The sequence below is a fragment of the Suricata suricatta genome, chromosome 11, assembly GCF_006229205.1.
Source record: "Suricata suricatta isolate VVHF042 chromosome 11, meerkat_22Aug2017_6uvM2_HiC, whole genome shotgun sequence".
NCBI lineage: Eukaryota > Metazoa > Chordata > Mammalia > Carnivora > Herpestidae > Suricata > Suricata suricatta.
The window spans coordinates 54,604,585-54,624,686 of NC_043710.1; the positions used below are offsets into that span (position 1 = coordinate 54,604,585).

General features: G+C 35.8%; 1 protein-coding gene and 1 non-coding gene across 3 annotated transcripts in view; both read right to left on the minus strand.

Annotated features, from left to right (window-relative positions):
- Nucleotides 1-20,102, minus strand: part of FCHSD2 (FCH and double SH3 domains 2) — a 269,715-nt gene that overhangs the window by 106,043 nt on the left and 143,570 nt on the right. For both annotated transcript variants that reach the window (XM_029914695.1, XM_029914697.1), the window contains exons 5-8: nucleotides 18,159-18,303; nucleotides 6,888-7,021; nucleotides 2,392-2,446; nucleotides 1,206-1,334 (exon numbers count right to left, since the gene is read on the minus strand). In XM_029914695.1, coding sequence (XP_029770555.1) covers nucleotides 1,206-1,334; nucleotides 2,392-2,446; nucleotides 6,888-7,021; nucleotides 18,159-18,303 — 463 coding nt within the window. The remainder of the gene's footprint in view (nucleotides 1-1,205; nucleotides 1,335-2,391; nucleotides 2,447-6,887; nucleotides 7,022-18,158; nucleotides 18,304-20,102) is intronic.
- LOC115272831 lies at nucleotides 7,348-7,454 on the minus strand. The gene has a single exon (XR_003900487.1). It is a non-coding gene; the product is annotated as a U6 spliceosomal RNA (small nuclear RNA).

Here is a 20,102-nt window from a genome sequence, read left to right on the forward strand (position 1 = left end):
TTTTAAAAACATTAAAAAAAAGAACAACACATTTGTAAAGGATGGGTTGAAATTATAAGAGAAAGAGAGAGAAAAATCAAATGTTTGGGTCCTTGAGAAGATAGGAGAAAATGAGATACACTCTATGTAGAAATTGTATACCAGCAACAAGTGAGGACCTGGCAATAAGTTAAAAGGTTTTCTTTTGCACCCCTTTTCCTTTACTTCAGTGAAAGTTAAAGATGCATATAGATGTATAATAAGAGAGAGACCAACATAGAGTTTTGAGAACATAAGAAACATAATACGATCTATCTACCTAGGTATCAGAGTGATACCTAGGATAGAGACATTTTCATAGAACTGCTAACATTTTCTTGTCTTCTCAAGGGCACTGGAAGTCATAAAACATTAATGTACAAGTTTCCATATCAATTAAGGATAAAATTATGAAATTTTAAAAATCTAAGCTTTAAAAATAATCTTATTTTGTATCTTACATATTGATAGCCATTATATAATAAATATCTGTCCCTAATAGAGACTAATACAGAATACAGTCTTTTACTGTGATTTGGTTTTGAATGATTTCTTAGATTAAAAATTAATTCAGGCTCACAGTACAGATCCACTGCGTTGGAAAAGTCTGTGAGTCCGAGTTCGAACCCGTAATAAAGCCCTTTGCCTTTGCATGCGTGCCTCGATCTCCCTGGCGGTTTCTGGTTTTGGGGTGATATTAAAATCTAGGCATTACACTGTAACCATGCCTTGAGGCAAGAATTTAAAACCCTAAGCCTGGGGCGCCAGAGTGGCTCAGTCGGATAGGCATCCGACTTCGGCTCAGGTCATAATCTCACAGTCCGTGGGTTTGAGCCCCACGTCGGGCTCTGTGCTGACAGCTCAGAGCCTGGAGCCTGCTCAGATTCTGTGTCTCCCTCTCTCTCTGCCCCTCCCCTGCTCACTCACTGCTCTGTCTCTCAAAATAAAAAAGGACATTAAAAAACATTAAAAAAAGACAGAATATCTTTAAAAAATATGAAAAAAAAATAAAAATTAATTCAGAATTACCTCAACAAGAGGCTACCCAAACAGTATCAGATATATTTCAATGAACTGCATAGAAGCCTGGCTGCCACTGTACTTTCACTCAATCTTACCTAATTCAACTCATGAGTTCTTCTGTCTTTAATGAAACAAAATTACCAAAGATATTAAGACTATATTACCTTCATAATGTTAACTAAGTCTGTTTGATAGTAGCGATCCTGGTGTGCATTTGCTGCTGCTAATGTAAGAAGATAATCATTCCTTGCGTGGGTAGCTTTGGAATTACATTCAGATCGCCGGGCTTTTAACTAAAACATAGTGAAAGAAAAAAAAAAATCAATGCAAACAGACACTGAACTGTAAAATATATGAAGATACCATTCTCAGCAGGCACTTAATGGCTCCCCAAAAGAGTAAAGGTAACCATGTGGAGAAATATTCATACACATAAAAAAATATTCTTGGGATGAGCACTGGGTGTTATGTGGAAACCAACTTGACATTAAACTATATTAAAAAAAAATTCAACACTAGGGGCACCTGGCTGGCTCATTCAGTGGAGCAGGTAATTCTTGATTGCAGGGTTGTGAGTTTGAGCCCTACATGTGACACAAAGTTTACTTAAAATAAGATTTAAAAATTTAAAAAAATTCAACTGCTATTAAGAAAGTAAATAAACAGTGATTAGAACTGTTACACATGGTAAGAGTGTTTTTACATATTTGTTATTTCAATTTAACATACTTCCAAAGCTTTTCAGATAACTTCAAAATATTTTGCTCATGTTATTCAGAAGGGAAAATAAAGGTTCCCAAATTAAGTAAGTACCTTATCTTCAAAGACACGGGTAAATCTGTTGGAGTTAGAAAAGTTTTAAAAAAAATTAACACTCGTCATTTGCCAAAAGAACTGTGTGCTAGTTGGGATCCTGACAGCCAAAGGCAGGTTACTATACTTCACTTATCATGTGTCCACAGCTTGAGGGTCCCAAAGAAAAGTCTCACTTGCATTGGCCCAGAATATTTGCTCAAGGATGTATATATGAATGAAATGGATTTTGTAGAGATCTTCTAGAGCCTGTGGACTAAGTCTCTTGGACTGAGTTACAGACAATAGGCTACCTAAGCAGGTAAGGTACAGAAACTCCTATCTCTGAAGCAATCTTGGCAAGTAAGCGGTGTCCAAAGTACTGACTTTGGTCCATGGGGTGAAAAACTTCCGTGAACTGGGAAGAAACTTCTCTAAGTTAATGACTTTGCTTCTCTAAATTAGGTGGAAACAATGGACTTCAAGTCTCAAATAAACCAATTTTTTTAAATAACCTTAAGGTTTCTCAATTGTGAAATAAAGTTTTCAAAAACTTACCTTTACACTCGCCTTCTGTAAACTAATTCTTGATTGAAAAAGACTAAGTTTAGATCTATAATAAAACAGAAAATAGTATGTTTAATAAAATTATAAAATTCTATCATATTAAACTTATTTATTATAATTCCAAACTTTCTTAAAATGATATTTTTCCACAACACTATTCCAAAAGAAAACTAATGAATGGAAAACTAAGAGCAATGATTATTTTCCTTTATTTTACTACCGGAAGAATATTGCAGTGCAACAGAAAATACTGGGATATTTAATAAAAATATCCTGAATGACAAAGATATAATTTGACAAACCCAATATACTGGTATCTCTTAATAAACAAGAGTCCTCAAACGACAGGTTATTTCCATTATTATACAATTATACACACTTTAGTTCCTATAAGAAAGTTTAAGGAAGCCTAGGGAAAGGCAAAAATTAGCAGGCTTTCAGGGCCATGTGCAATATGCTGTATCAACAGCTGCAATGCAATCTACAGTACGATATTACTGGGCTCTTTAAAGTCCTTAATTCCATGTTTTTCTCCCATTAAAAGTCTTGTGTTTTCACTCATATGTGGAATAGGAGAAATAACAGAGAACCATGGGGAAGGGGAAAAAATAGTTAAGGAGACGGAGGGACGCAAACCATAAGAGACTCTTAAACCTGAGAACAGACTGAGGGTTGATGGGATTGGGAGAAAGGGGAAAAGTAGTGATGCGCATGGAGGGGGGCACTTGTTGGGATGAACACTGGGTGTTATATGGAAACCAACTTAACAATAAACTATTTAAATTTGGGTGCCTGTCTGTGTGCTCTCTCCACTGTTAATACAGCACAGTGAGAAAGTCCTTGTTCTCTCTGCCCTCTATGATTTTGTTCTATTTAACCCTCTCCCATTCTGGTGTCCTTATTTCTGTCAATCCCTTTTTAGTTTGGGAAAGGGATCTAACAAAATGCTGGTTTTACCCAAACAACTAGAGATAACCAGAAGGATAAAGTCAACCAACACTAAGGAATAACCAACACTCCCACGACCAGTGACTTCTGAAGCGGCAGTGTTTGTCTTGACTGCATTGTCATGGTGACTGCCATGGGAGAATTCAGGGCATGTGCTGGAAGCTATGCCACAACACGAGGTCAAGGCGCAGACCACTTGGGAATGGAAGGTGCAGCGAGCCAGTCTGCACAACAAATGTGAGGAGGATAGTAAAAGCCACCTATGATCTTTCTGACAAAAGAGAAACATTCTGGGACATACATATAAGCATCCTAACTACTCCCCCTCCTCGTTAAAAAAAAAAATAAGATCCAAGATTTTCCTGTTATTTTCTATCTCGCCATATTCATATTTCCTAGGATTTTTGCCTATTTTTATTAATCAGATTTCTATTTATTTTGAGTTAAAAACGCAAAGGCCACAAGCTTTAAAATTTGGGAGAGCCTGTTCAAGATTTAAAAAGGCTAGGGTATCCTGGATTCTCTTTTTTTACTGTAGTCATTATCCAAATAGTCTGAGTTACACCTGGATTTCCTTTTTTCTTTTTTTTATTTATTTTTGAGAGACAGAGAGTGTGCAATCAGGGGATGGTCAGAGAGAGAGGAAGATACAGAATCTGAAGCAGGCTCCAGGCTCTGAGCTAGCTGACAGCACAGAGCCCACCGCAGGGCTCCAATCCACCAACCATGAGATCATGACCTGAACTGAAGCCGGACGCTTAACCGACTAAGCCACCCAGGCTCCCCCATCTGGATTTTCCAATGTAAGGTTTTAAGTTTCTAGTTTCTGTTTCATTTGCTAATCTTCATATAATTCTTGTAAGGTACTTAAGAAGGTATTAGTAACAGAAATAATACCGTTCCTGGGGTGCCTGTGTGGCTCAGTCTGTTAAGCATCTGACTTCAGCTCAGGTCAGGATCTCATGTTTGTGGGTTTGAACCCTGCATCAGGTTCTATGCTGACAGCTTGGAGCCTGAAGCCTGATTCACATTCTGTATTTCCCTCTCCCTCTGCCCCACAAGCCCTGCTTGTGTCCTGTCTCTGTCTCTCAAAAATAAACTTAAAAAAAAAAAAAAAGAAAAATACAGTTCCTGTGCTCAAAGATAATGATCTATAATAAATAAGATGTAAACAAATAGTGAATTGTATTGCACACTCCTCTTCATCATCTACTTCCAAATGTTACTTAATGTCCTTAGGGTCTCAAACTCAATTTCTCATCTTATATATGATTTCATCCCTATAGCTATCATCTGATGGACAATCAACCCTGGAAGCAAGATCTTCAGGCCCTATTCTCATCTGAGAGTTAGATACGTGACCCCCTACCAAAATTTATTCACCTCTATGTCCTACAGGCTCTTTACAACCTACACTGCCAAAATGGAACTCATCTTTCTCTTCAAATGGTATCCCTCCTCCTTATGTGCTCTCTCCCAATGTGCACATCTTATCGTCTCTCAAATCACCTACTGAAACTACATGTAGTCTAGTTTTCACTTCTTTCTGCTCTTCCTTCCCATCTTCTTCAAGATTCTGTCTAAACACCGCTTCTATAAAGGTTTCCTTTCTCATTGCACAAAATTAATCTATATCTAGGCTCACAAAAGTGCCCACAATTACAATAAATAAGTAAAAATGTTAGTTACTGAGTGACATTAGGCACTTAATTTCTTTGAATTTGCTGTGACTAAACAAATCATAATGTTACTTTTAAACACATTTGTCTTTAATTCTAGGCTTTATATTTCTTAAGGAAGCATTATCTTACTCATCTTTGTACTCACAGCACCCATAATTATTCAAGAAATGTTTAGTGAGTGAATGAAGATAAAGAGACATTTCTTACTCTGTAGTTGAATGAATCTTCCAGAGAAGTTACACACTGAGATAAAATGTCTTATCTGCTACAACCCCTTTCAATTTGGGCCATATTAGAAGGCAGTTTCTTGAGATCAGCATCTGTGAATTAGACCCTGTCAAATCCAGACTTCTTAGGAGCAGTCTTGTGATCGTCCTCATTCACACTCTGTGGCCCTTGGCTAAAGTAGGACTTATATATGCTCTACAAATTTGTCAACTCTCTCTTCTAGAATCCCTCAGAGTTTTAAAAAACAAATTCCTAAAAACCACTGGGACAGGAAATTCCTATTAGAGATCCTCTAATCTAAAATCTTCAGGTCTTATTGGGAAGACGGGTTCACTGACTCTATGAAAGTATAGAAAATATTTGTATGCTCACAAAAATAAAATCATGAGGACAATAAACTAAATTAGGGAAATATTAAATATGCTTTCCAGTAACAGTAAGTACTTCATGAGTATTCATCTACCATCCTTTGGTGCGAAGTAAACTTTAAAGGATACACTGAATTTTCACAAGAGGCTTAGGAGACTGCTTATCTTCCTGCAGATAAAAGCATATTACAGAACCTCACCCACTAGTTGCTAGTCTGTACAAGTGTTCATAACCTTTCTGATTTCATGATTAGGAGTTCAGAGTCCCAGATTTTCCATCAAAGGGGAGTCTCGGCTCTCTTCACAGACCTCTTTAGAGGACCATTCAATGACAAAGGTTTATTTTTTCTCAAAATCTTTTTATCTTTCTTCAACTTATCATAGCAAAAATCTCTACTGCTTGTTCTTTATCTCTTTTTATTACCAATTGCCAGTTCATTCTGTACCAAATGTCAATTTTTTTTCTTCCTAGTTATTCTCAAAATAAAGGACTTATACATCACATATATTAAAAGTAAAATTGGGGCGCCTGGGTGACTCAGTTGGTTAGGCATCCAACTTTGGCTCAGGTCATAATCTCATGGTTTGTGGGTTCGAGCCCTACGTGGGGCTCTGTGCTGACAGCTCAGAGCCTGGAGCTGGCTTCGGATTCAGTGTCTCCCTCTCTCATGCTCTCCCCTACTAATGCTGTGTTTCTCTCTGTCTCAATAATAAATAAACAAAAACATTAAAAAAAAAAAGTAAAATTCACACAGTTGTTAAATCACACATTTAAAAAGTCTATGTATTAGAACTTCACATAAGAGAGAAACTGTGCCCCGGTCTGGGTTTCTCTCTTATTTATTTGACATGCCAAGGTCCTTCAATGGCATGCTGAGGATCAGGGATTTCTAACTACAACTGAGTGTAGCTGAAAATAAACAAGTGTAGCATGAAAGTAAATAAGGCTCTTAAATCCTGATATTCAGATACCATAGCAACTTCAACATAGCTTTCAACACAATGTTCATTTGTCTTCTTTCCTTTTCAAAATTCAGTTGAATGCGAAAACTGACAATCAAACATTCTCTTATTGCTATATTAACTTAAATGAAATCAGTCAATATAAAAGAAAAATTTGAAAGTGTGTACCATTTATAGTTCAGACGAAAACAACATAACCTAAGAATGAGTCTATGCCCTATATTAATAGAAAACAAAATACTGGCAAAAATAACATTTATTTGCATAATTACTTTTTCAGAAATGCTAAGACACATACTTTGCCTCAATGTCAGCTTTCTCCCGTACTGCATGAGCCATCTGTTCAGTCTCAAAGTACTTCTTTTTGCCTTTAGCTAAATCTTTCACCGTCTCTTGTAATTCAGTTTGGATCTTCGTCAACTGGTCCACACACTGTAAAATACAAAGTGCAATTATTATGATATTAGTTTTCAGGCTTACAGAAAATGAATTTGTCCTAAGGGCTATGTACCATGCCCTCAAGATGGAAACCCAGGAGGAAAATCAGCACTTTTAGTCTGCTTCAAATTGCAAATTAAAATCCAGTGAACAGCTGGTACTCCCATCTCAAGTAAGGTATTGAATATTGTCCCAGTTTGCTTAACAACCCTGCTTTGAGAAATAACCTCAGTGCTGCTGATGACTGACAGTAAGGTAAGGCAAAAGGGGAGCAACAATAAAAATGCTTTTATTGTTGGAGATATCATGCCACTAAGGGCAAAAGAATAAAGCAATTCTGTATTTCTTCATAATCCTTGTGCAGGGGGGCATGCTAGTCTTCTCTGTATCATTCCAATTTTAGTATATGTGCTGCCAAAGGGAGCACTCTTCATAATCTTAATAAAGTCTCTGTATGTTGGAGGAACTGATGGTGCAAAGGTAGTGAAGAATTCTACCCTGGGAAAGAAGGAGTGAAATCTGACAAGTCAGATATTAAGTCTGAGATGAAGAAGAAAAGCAAGAAACCTGGGTACCACCTAACAGTTCCTAGACTTAAGATTACTGCCAGCTCAAATCTTTGGATACACATATACACTCTGGGAGAAGGAACAGACATAATTAACTCAAAGAAATGTTTATTCAATAAATTCTTATAACACACTAGGGCCAAAGTAACACTGATTTGGAACTCTTCTGGATATCCAAAGGGGAAACACTCTTCCCAGTTTGAAACAAACCACTGAAAAGTTTCACCAGCCTGAGACCAATTCAGAGAACTTCTGAGCCTGAAATAGTATTTAGTGGAGCCTGACAAAAAACTTAGCAAAGAAGGAGGAGTCACTGGTGAGGGACTATTGTGTCAGGCTGAACAGCATGGAGTAGAGCAAGGACACTGGAACAGCATGGATAAAGCACAAACTTATACATGTGACATGCAGGCTAGAATTTCCAAGAAATTGAAAGGGACAACTTTGGGGCGCCTGGGTGGCTCAGTCAGTTGAGCATCCAACTTCAGCTCAGGTCATGATCTCACAGTTCATAGGTTCGAGCCCCATGTCAGGCTCTGTGCTGACAGCTCAGAGCCTGGAGCCTGCTTTGGATTCTGTGTGTATCTCTCTTTCTCTGCCCCTCCGCCACTTGTGCTCTTTCTTAAAAATAAACAAACACTAAAAAAATAAAAAGGGATTACTTTATAGAAAGTGCAAAACCTGGAAGGTTCTCTATGGGCATATTTATGGAGTACTTATCGAGTGGCCGGCTGTGAATAAAGGGTTAAAAAGCTACCTCTTTCTCCTCTGCATAAAAACTGGACCTCTGCTTAACTTTCTAGGTCTGTGTTTCAACAGAAACCTGATGAAGACACAATGTCAAGTGTGTTATTTGGCAACACCGCTAATGAATCTGATGGGCAAACTGCATCAAAGTACAAATGAACTATAAATATCTAGTGGAGAAGCCCTGGCTTTAGGCTTTTGTGAGTATGGTAATTCCTATGTCTGGATGTGTCCTTCACACAGACTTTGGAAGCTCTGTAAAGTTGTTAATAAAAGCTTTTAGTCTCCTTTAGGGGCTGTGGCTAACCCGATACATGTGAATCTCATTCTCTTGCCTTAGACCTTTTACCTGAGGAACCAAACAGAATAACTGTGGTTGGCTATGTAGACTGAGGCATCCACTGGTGAAAGAACTAAATATACTAGTGCTAGATGCTGCCCTGCTGGTGTACTGTGTTCCCTGTTCTAATGTCCTTCTAAGTAAACCTCATGCCAGGTATGGCCTACGATAATCATGACAGTCTCAATGTTTTATTACACTTAAGAAGACTCCCGATGGGCACGCATAGGCAGAGTGCACTAAGTTTAGTACTTTATAAATATTATCACATTTACTCTTTCAAATGACTCTGGTAGAAATATTCATACTAGTCCTATTTTAAGATTAAGAAATAGACTTAAAGAGGTTAAATAGTTTACCCAAAGTCATATAGTGAGAAAGTGATGCCAACATTTACCATGTAATCCACTACAGTACATATCCTAGTTTTGTGAAGACCATGTAAAGTCTCATATAGAGATACTTTATCTTAAAATAGTAAGCTTTAAAAAAACTGATATGTAATTCACATACCACAAAATTCATCCTTTAAAAGTATACAATTCAGTGGATTTTAGTATATTTAAAAGGTTGTACAACCATTACCACTATCTAATTCCAGAACATTTCACCACCCAAAAAAAACACAAACCCTCATTTTCCCCATCCCTAGTCCCTAGAAACCAACCACTAATCTACTTTCTGTCTCTATGAATTTCCTGCATTTCGTTTATCAATGAATCATATAAATATGTGGCCTTATATGTCCTAAGTCCTCAGCATAATGTATTTAGGGTTCATCTATGTTGTATCATGCATGTATTAATTCTTTATTCCTTTTTGTGGTTGAATAATATTTCATTGTATAGATATACTAAAATAGTAAGCTTTTATCTTGTGGAAAAATCTGTCTTTCCCTTTAATTTTTAATAGTCCTTATCAAAAATAAACCTCTTGTTTATTCATTTATTTTGAGAGACAGAGGGTGCATGTGCACGAGCAGGAGAGGTTGAGAGAGGTTGAGAGAGAGAGAGAGAGAGAGAGAGAGAGAGAGAGAGAGGGAGAGAGAGAGGGAGAGAGAGAGAGAGAGAGGGAGAAATATCCCGAGTAGGCTCTGTGCAACCTGATATGGGGCTCAAACTCACAAACGGTGAGATCATGACCTGAACTGAAATCAAGAATCAGATGCTTAACTGACTGGATTACCCAGTGCCTCAACAAACCTCTTATAAGAGAATGCAGCTCTTGATCTTGGGGTTGTAAGTTTGGGCCTTGTGTTGGGCATAGCTTTACTTTAAAAAAAAAATTAAAAAATGAAAGTAAAAACTAGTGCCATGACAACCTGACACTCTCACAGAAAGGTGCTAAACATCCCAATAATGCCACGTTTGCAGCTGTGGAGAGCATAGAAAGTGTTCCATGACTTCAGTTAGATTTTTAAGAACCAAAAACTGGGGCATTGTCTGAAAAATACAACCATGTTTAATGGGAAAATGAGATAGATTATTTAAAAGAGGAGTCAGGTATAAGGCATTTATAACCAAAATGTTAATCCAAAACAATAGAGCTTGACACCTCAGAAAAACTATTCAATGAAGGGACGCTCAAGAATCCTGTGGTGTTTTACATTCACTGAAAGGGTCTGCTAAGTTGAGTCTTTTGAGAGAGAACTAAACACAGTAGGTCAAAGCTTTCCATGAGGATTGCATATCATGTGGCTAGGATATCAGTGAACTCACACAAATTGAACACCATGGGTACATGAGAACATATGTGCATACATGAGCAAAGACCCACACCCAGCCACTCACTGCTCACATCTCTACCCTTTAAAGAATAAGATGTATCTTAGTTAATTCATTTTCATCTATAAAAGGCTACTAATTAAATTACTTTCTGTACATGTGACAATATCAGGCAGATCTTTTAACAGTTCATATCTTTGAAAGGATTTCTCAAAAATCTCACCAGAAAACTCAGGGTGATTCTATTCTTGTTTTTTCTTTCCCTTCACATAAGTTTCTAAGATACTGTTCATCAAATAATATTAGATAGGTAGCCTATGTGTACAATAAAGAGATCTTTTGTGATCTATTCTTCCCTAGCATTCAGTAAATCCTTAACCAAATATTTTCCATTACCAAAATGAACTGTTTCAAGTGAGAGTAATTTGAGTTTTTTCAAAGAAAAGTGTTCCGCACATAGCAAAACAAAGGCATACCTCATTTTATTGCACTTTGCTTTCCTGCGCTGCGGATATTGCATTTTTTACAAATTGAAGGTTCAAGACTTCAGTGGAGGAACTGCAGATGTAGTGGAAATAGCAAGAGAACTAGAATCTGAAGTAGAGCCTGAAGATGTGACAGAATTGCTGCAATCTCATGATAAAACTTGAATGGATGGGAAACTGCTTCTTACGGATGAGCAAAGAAAGTGGTTTCTCGAGAAGGAATCTACTCCAGGTGAAGACTGTTGAAATGACAACAAAGAATTTAGAATACTACGCAATTTTAGTTGATAAAGCAGCAGCAGGATTTCAGAGGACTGCCTCTAATTGTCAAAGATGTTCTACTGTGGGTAAAATGCTATCAAACACCAATTCACATGTTACAGAGAAATTGTGTGTGAAAGGAAGAGTCGATGGATGCAGCAAACTTCATTGTCTCATTTTAAGAAATTGCCAGTCACACCAGCCTTTAGCAACTACCAGCCCACCCTGATCAGCAGCAGCCACCAACATCAAGGCAAGACCCTCTACCAGCAATAAGATTCTGACTCACTGAAAGTTCAGATAATAGATAGCATTTTTAGTAATAAAGTATTTTTAAATTAAAATATGTACATTGTTGTTTTGTTTTTTAGACACAGCTACTGCACACTTACAGCCTACAGTACAGTGCAAACATAACTTTTATATACACTGGGAAACCAAAGAATTTAATTGACTCATTTTATTGCAATATTTGCTTTATCGTAGTGTCTGAAACCAACCCACAATGTTTTTGAGATATGCCTGCACCAAAAATATTTATTAAATACAAGTCATCAAACTTAATTTGCAAAGAAAAAGATTACCTAGGATTTCCTTTCCAAATTTAAAATAAATTTCTTCATAGGAATCCAGTTTTCTCAGGTGGAACTAAGTTACAGATTTAAAAAGAAGCTTACTTAATAATGCCTATATGTTAAGAAAAGATTTAGTATGGTATAAGCCCAGCTCTTTACCAAGAGTTATCAGCACTGAGCAGACATAGAAATGAATGTGCTAGTTTACATTAAGAATAAGGAATCATATAAAATGATGACAAACCTGGATACCAGCATCCTAGTGAAAAAATTAAGTGTATGATACCTAAAAAAGTATGGTATCTACCTTAGGATAGATATAATTAGCAATAGCTTGAAGAGAGGAATAAAAATAAAATAGCAACTTGAGCCAATACATTCAAGTCCCACAAATCAGTAGATTCTCTAACCCAGTAGTCGTGTCCTAGAAATTCATCCTAAGAAAATAACTTCAAAGAAAAAAGTTTCCTTTAATTGCAGACTTAGTAGTAATGTCCAAAAACAAAGGTATGATGAAATAAAGTAGAATAATAAAAAATTATTCAGAAATTAAAAATAGTAAACATAAAGATTGTACAGAAACATGAAAAATTAGGAAATAGAATGAAGAAAATGAGATATCCTAAAAAATGATCAATGTATTAATCATAACTGCTATAGAAAACTTAGAAGATAAAAGGAATAAGGGAATTAAGTAGTCTACTAAGGTAAAGGAATTGTATGTATTTTTTTGTAAACTTATTTAAATATTAAAGTTCAAGTGTTTTTTTTTTTTTTTAATGTTTTATTTATTTTTGATACAGAGAGAGACAGAGCATGAGAGGGGGAGGGGCAGAGAGAGAAGGAGACACAGAACTGGAAGCAGGCTCCAGGCTCTGAGCTAGCTGTTAGCACAGAGCCTGATACAGGGCTCGAACCCCCGAATATGAGATCTGACCTGAGCCGAAGCCGGAGGCTTAACCAACTGAGCCACCCAGGCGCCCCTCAAGTGTTTTTAAAAGATTGCATAGGATTTGGAATTGGGAAGTAGTATATTCAAGTTCCTGCTAGGTTACTTACTATTAAGTATCTTTAACATTTTTTTAGCCTAGGTTTTATCATTTGTAAAATAATGAGATTTACATATCTAACAAGCTGATAGGAAAATCAAATGAGACTATAATAAATTTGGTAGCAGTTTACAAACTCCAAAGTGCTGATAAACTATAAAAGAAAAAAAATTTTTTAAATAAAATAAAATAGCAATGATAAAAAAAATTCTAAAGTGCTATCCAAATGTAAATCCCAACTATTTCAAAGAAACAGAAACTTTAGTATGCATGAGAAAGATATGAACTAAAGTATTCCTAATTAATCAGTAAAATGATGAATGTTAACTGGACTTCTGGACTTACTGTGGTGATCATTTTGCAATATACACAAATATCATATCATTATATTATACACCTAAAATTCATATGTTATGTCAATTATACCTCAATGTTTTAAAATGGCAAGTCTTAGATTATTATGTCTTTTGTTTTCTTTTATAAGCAAATGCTAGCATACAGAATATAATTTAGAAAAAGCTATAATATTATTCTCATTGTAATCACAACGGTCAGATGTTTTATAATTGTTACATGGCTGAATTTATCCCCAAGTCTTAGAAAAGAAAACTGCCAAAATAGAGAAAATTTTTAAAAGAATGTAAACATTAAAATATTATTGCGGGAAAACAAAATTGGTTGTTAACAATGACAAAACAAGTTGTTTCAGGCTACCTTCCTCTAGTCTGGAACCTGTAAAAGTTGGACAAAAGAGGTTTTTAAAAGCTACCAGCACTAAAGAACAATAATACACATTGAACTGTTACATATGGAAGAAGGGAAGCCCAGCTAGGTAAACTAAGCCACTTAAGGTGACTTTTTTCCTTAGGGCTTTTGTCAAATAAGGGTACAGAGAAACAGGCAATCTTATGAGATTAAGGAAACAAAGGTTGGAGTTTAAGGATGCTACAAGAAGAAAAACTTGAGAGGCTAAATTCTGGAAAGACGTGTGCTACAGAGAAGTAAGCCCAAAGATCTGGATACAATTACCCCGAGTTATCAGTTAACTTCTAAATGGCATGTATGGGGTAAAACCCAAAACATCTGGCAAAGAAGAGTAGCTGAAAGGCTAATGAGCTGAGCAATTACCAGAGGATCAGAGCAGCTACCTGATGTTGAAAAGACAGAGGTTAGAGTCAAGTCTTGTCAAAGTAGAAGGGTTTTGGTAAGCACCCTATGGTTATAGTTAAAACCCTAGAAATATGAACAATGGTGAAACAGACCAGCACTAAGAAAGGCTAAAACCAGACCCTAACTAACAGGATCAAGGTGATCTGATAGTATTCTATTTGCCTGCCAGAAAACTTAACTCTCTTTGGAAATAAAAAATACCTTCCAGGGCCTCTATAATTTTTATTCACAATGTCCAGCATTGTGACAGTTGACCCTAATAGCTAAAACCCAAGAAAAACAGTAAATGATAAAAAGAGGTCTTAGGGTACCTAAGTGGCTCAGTCAGTTGTATCTGACTCTTGATGTTGGTACAGGTCATGATCTCACTGTTTGTGGGGCTGACCCCACATTGGGCTCTGTGCTGACAGTACAGAGCCACTCACACTCTATTTCTCCCAAAATAAATAAATAAAAAATTTAAAAAAAAGAGTCCTACAGTGATTTAAAAGAGGAAAGGAAAAACATAGAGAACTGAGAGAAACACAGAATTGGTTTTTAAAAAACAAAATAAGGGGCGCCTGGGTGCCTCAGTCAGTTATGCGTCCAAGCTTCAGCTCAGCTCATGATCTCATGGTTCATGAGTTCGAGCCCTGCGTTGGGCTCTGTGCTGACAGCTAGGAGCCTGGAGCCTGCTTCAGTTCCTGTATCTCCCCCTCTCTCTGACCCTCCCCTGCTCATTCTGTCTCTCAAAAAAAAAAAAAAATTAAAATTAAAAAAATAAAATAAAAATTCTAGAACATTAAGACTCCAAAATATGTTTTAAAAGCAGATTAGAAACTGCAAAACAGAATATTAATGAACTATAGGATACTGGTAGAAAATATTCAGACTGAAGTACAGAAAGAAAAAAAGATGGAAATACAGAAAATGCATAAAAAGTACAAAAGTCATATGGACAAATTCAAATGGTCTGACAGCACAAACATTATAATGGGGAGGCAATGGAATTACACTGTTGGAAGATTTTTATATTGTATAAGATAGTAAATACTAATTCCAGATAAATTTTATTAAGTTAATTTCAAGTTTGGAGAATAGTGTAAGTACCAGTTCCAGGTAAACTGGAATAAGTCAGGGAGACATAATGGAATCGCTAAGGTAACTGGTAAAAGAATAATACAAGATTATAAAATTAAAAAGCTATTAGTGGATCAAAAATTGATAATAATAAATACAAGTGCGGTTCCTACCTAGCTCAGACAGTAGAGCATGTGACTTTTGAGTCCAAGCACCATGTTGTGGGTAGAGATTACTTTTAAAAAAAGAAAAGAAAGATATGAGATTGTCCAATGTCACTCATCATCAGGAAAATTCAAGTCAAAACCACAATGAGATACTTCATACCATTAGGATAGTTATTATATACACATAAAAAACAAAAGATAATAAGCATTGGTGAAGTTGTGGAGAAATAGTAACCCTTATTCACTGTTGGGAATGCAAAATGGTGCTAAAAGGAAAACAGTATGGCAGTTCCTCAAAAAATTAAAAATAGAACTACTATGACCCAGCAATCTCACATCTGAGTATTTATCCACAAGAAACGAAATCAGGATCTCAAAAAGATATTAGCACCCCATGTTCACAGCAGCACTATTCACCAAAGCCAAAGTAGGAAACAACCAAAGTACTGAATAATGCATGAATGCATAAAAAATGTAGCATATACTCATAGGAGAGTATTATTCAGCCTTAAAAAAAGAACAAAATCCTACAAAATGCAACAATATAGATGAACCTGCAAGACATTACCCTAAGTGAAATAAGTCACAAAGGAACAAGTACTACATGATTCCACTTACATGAAGTATCTAAAATAGTCAAACTCATGGAAGCAAATAAAATTGTGGTCAGCAGGGGCTGGAGGAAGAGGAAAGAGAGAGCTGCCAACCAACCAAAACTTCAGTTATAATATATGATTAAGCCCAAGATTAGCTGTGTAACATTGTGCCTCTATAACAATACTGTATTGTAGACTTAAAAATCTGTTAAGAGGGTAGATCTCATGTTAACTGTTCTTATCACACTAAAGTTAAAGGAAAAAGAAGAATCGAAAAACACACGATTAATCCAAAAGGCAAAAAAATGGGGGTGAGGTTAGAGAGGCAAAGGAAAAAGAATAGATCACCTTTTTAGCCTATGTGGAGTCAATTTGTTGTAAAGCTTGGAAAGTACAATTGGAGAAACCAACTGTAGAGGCTATCTGTTGTTTTGATTGGTCTGTCTTTATTCCTCTTGATTTTCCTTTGGAAACTCATCTCAATTTTCTTTTGGAAAATCAACTTTCCCCATTTTTAGTACACATAGTTTGCATGCGGACTGTAACCCCTAACTTGGGGGAAGGCCTGTAACAAGACAAGCCAATGAGCCTCAATTTGGGAAGTTTCATTGGAACTTTTGGGAAAATGGAAAGTATGGGACTACTAGCTGTGAGATTTGTAAATCCTACATTTTGGGGGCCACCACGTGGAGGATTGCTAGAGAATGAAGACTTTGGGGGAAAACAGACCTAATGGATGGAAAGAAGGACTGAATTCTAATACCATCATTTAGCCACCTGGATCCACTCCTGCAATTTTCAGTTATACAAGTTAATACATTATTTTCTTGGCTTAAGCTAGTTTGAAGTAGGTTACTGTCATCTGTAATCTCAGAGTCGTAATGGGTATACCCAATATGTACCTAATGTCTAACAATTGCATAGATGAAACATAAACACCATTTTTTCAGCTATAATATAATACCTAATTCACAGACATGAAGACTTGTCAAATCTCATCAAATATTCTTTGCCCAGGAATGCTGGTTAAATTCAGGGCAGAGACTATTTTTCCCAATGGAAGAGAACCTCTTTCAAAATATTCTGATATTGAGAAAAACAGAATTTTCCAGTAATTCAATTAGATTTGGTGAATGCATTGGCTATCTAAAACACAGTATTTCCTCCCAGTTAGGAAATTATACTAGTATGAATTCCCTGCCTTTATCTCCCAGCCTTTCTCTGTATGTGTGTGTGTGTGTGTGTGTGTGTGTGTGTACACATATACACATATGTATATGTATATATACACATCCACATATACATATACAATACATATAACACATTTTTGTACCACTCAAAAGCATTGTTTGGTCAGTGGTCGTGTAGTTCTGAAAAAAGGTAATTTTGAGCAATACAAAGGCATTCCTATACAGATATATTAAAACCAAGTGATATTATACAAGTGCTTGAAAGAGATGAAAATTTTATATAAACACAACATACGTTTAACATACTGATTTTAATGCTACAAAAATCATCTTTGGCAAACAAGGGAAATTAGTTTTTTGAGATTTTGTAAAACAATTCTGAAAATCCAAATGATAATTAGAATCAAAATACTTGCTGGCTTCTGAATTACCATTTCCTTAAGTGATTACTTAATATTTTTTAAAGTATTGATACTTCCATAGGAAAAATTTAATTATTAGGCATCATAATAATTTGTTTTTGTAATTCTATCTCCTTTCAAAAAAGGATACAATTCAAAAAACTACCTTCAATAGCAAGTGCTTCATAAACATATTTAATAGTGATTTTTTCCTATGAAATTTTTTATCTCTGTATAGTCAAAGAAGTAGATTTGAAATCTTTAATATTATATAACCTATATAATTAAGCTTCAGAGTATACCAGTTTTGGTAATAAGTTTTCTCATTTGGTCAAAAATAAGAAAATAAGTTTCACATATTTGGTCAAAATGTGTCAACTTCCTTTAAATTATTATGCAAAATGACCAAGTTAAAACTAAGATGATTTTTTTCAAGAGTCAGTGGGATTAATAACTTTTAACTACTCTAATATATACTGAACTATACCAATACTTTGCAACTAAGTAAATCTACTTACATGAATTAGGCTGAAAAGTGATTATTTCTAATGTTCACCAGGCTTTCAAAATGTCCAGATTCAAATTATACTCACTTTTGTCAGCTAATAAAACACGGTAGTTAGAAAGAATATGATGAAATAAAAAAGTTCTAGTAATATGCTAAAATCAGAAAGTCTATGTTGAAATCAAAAGTATTTGTGACCATATAGAACAAGGCGCAATTTAACATAAACTTACAGATTACAAATGGAGCACTGAGATATTAAAATGCATGTAAGAAAAGAATAGAAACAATACCCTTTTTAGTTGTTGTTCTTTTAAGCTTCTCACTGTCCTTGCAGGCTCAGAAATGAAGTTTTTATAGTTTTCACATATATTGATCCGAGACTGGGCTACCTGCATTGTTCCCTCAAGAAAAGATTTCCAAACAGGATACATGCTCCTAAATTCAAAGAGGGACAGAAAAGTATTAGGCAGGGAAAAGGAAAAAAGTTGGCTAACCTTATGCTTACTGGCTAGCACTGTGAAACAGAATGGTTGTTTTCTTTACAGTTGAAAGTGTATTTATAGGGGTTTATATAGGCAGTAATATTTTTATCATGTATAGGGAGGAACACGACATATACTTTATTCCTTTATACCCTCTGCAATGACTGTCTTGATTCATTAGCTATTCTTGATAATGGAGTAAAGCATCACAATTCCAGACAAAGCTAATGCTATGAAAATCAGTGAATTCAGATGTTCAGACCTTTCACTGTCTCAGGATCATCATTATGGATGTCAGATTTCATTATTTAATTAAGATATTTTCCTAATTTTACAGATGGGGTAACTGAGGCTCAGACAGATTTAGAAAATCACTCTAGATCACACAAGAATAAGGTAGTACTGAGACACAGGTAAGGCTGGCTGCCTCTAAAGTACATTCTCTTTCAATTACATCATATTATTTTCTTACATAAATTGATATAGCTGGGAAAAAATCATAAACGATTGCTTACATACTTAAGAAGTCTATTTCTCTGACAAGAGTACTATGGTAGCAATGTGCTACATTGTCTCTGTGTTGTCACAATGCTTAGCCAGCATCCCATTGTGGGTTTGGAATCATTCCAAGCCAAGTCCCATCACCTTTACTGGATAAATGTGCTCAGCAATCTCTTGGTAAAGTCAAAGAACTATTCATCTTTTGCTTTTTGTAGCCAATGTCCTTCTCAAACCTTCTCTTCTACTTTGTTAATTCCTTAGTCAGTTCTAGAATGCACCTGTACTAGTTTAACATATTTTATAACATCATAACAATGGAGGGTATTTTGTTTTTAAAAATGAGATGCTTGCGCTGATTGATTATAATATTCATCTCCTAAGACTCCTTCTTGTACCACATGGATTTTCTACTATAGCAATGTATGATACCTTGTGCTACATAAATGCTACTACTTAGAAATAAAAGAACCTCTTGATTTTGGCTCAGGTCATGATCTCACATTCGTAAGACTGAGTCCCACATCGGGCTCCATGCTAGGCAGAGAGAGAACCTGCTTAGGATTCTCTCTCTGCCTCTCCCCAGCTCACACACATGCACACTTTCTTTGTGTCTTATAAATGAATGAATGAATTTAAAGGGAAATGAACTAAAAAAACCTTGTAACTGTATTTTTCAAATAAGAAAATTAGGTTATACAATGGATTAGTTTTTGTAATACACCAAATAAATCAGTTTAGATGGAAACATTCTTTTATTTGAGCAGAAGTATATCACATTCCCTTTGGAAAAAAGATTCAGGGTGTTGTGCCAGCAAAAGCTGTCAGCCTAAAAACAAAATGAATATGAGATGATGGATATTAACTAAACCTATTGCAGTAATTATTTCACAGTATATGTAAATCAAACCATCAAGTTGTATACCTTAAACTTACAGTGATATATGTCAATTATTTTTCAATAAAGCTGGGAAAAAAAGAACAGCAAAATTAAAGTCGCCCATGGCCTTAGTGCATGACAACTGATGGAACCTGGGATGTAAACTCACCACAGGCCCTCCTAAACAGTCCATTTTTCAGAGAATGCAGAGAGAAAAATTCAGTACTATGCTTCACGGTTATTAATTTGCATTTAAAATACACTTTAAAATCATAACAAAAATGACAAAGAACTACTATGAAATGTGACAGGAAGTGAAAGGAGGGGGGGGAGGGGAGGGGAGGAGGGGAAGGAGGAGGGGGAAGGGGAGGGGA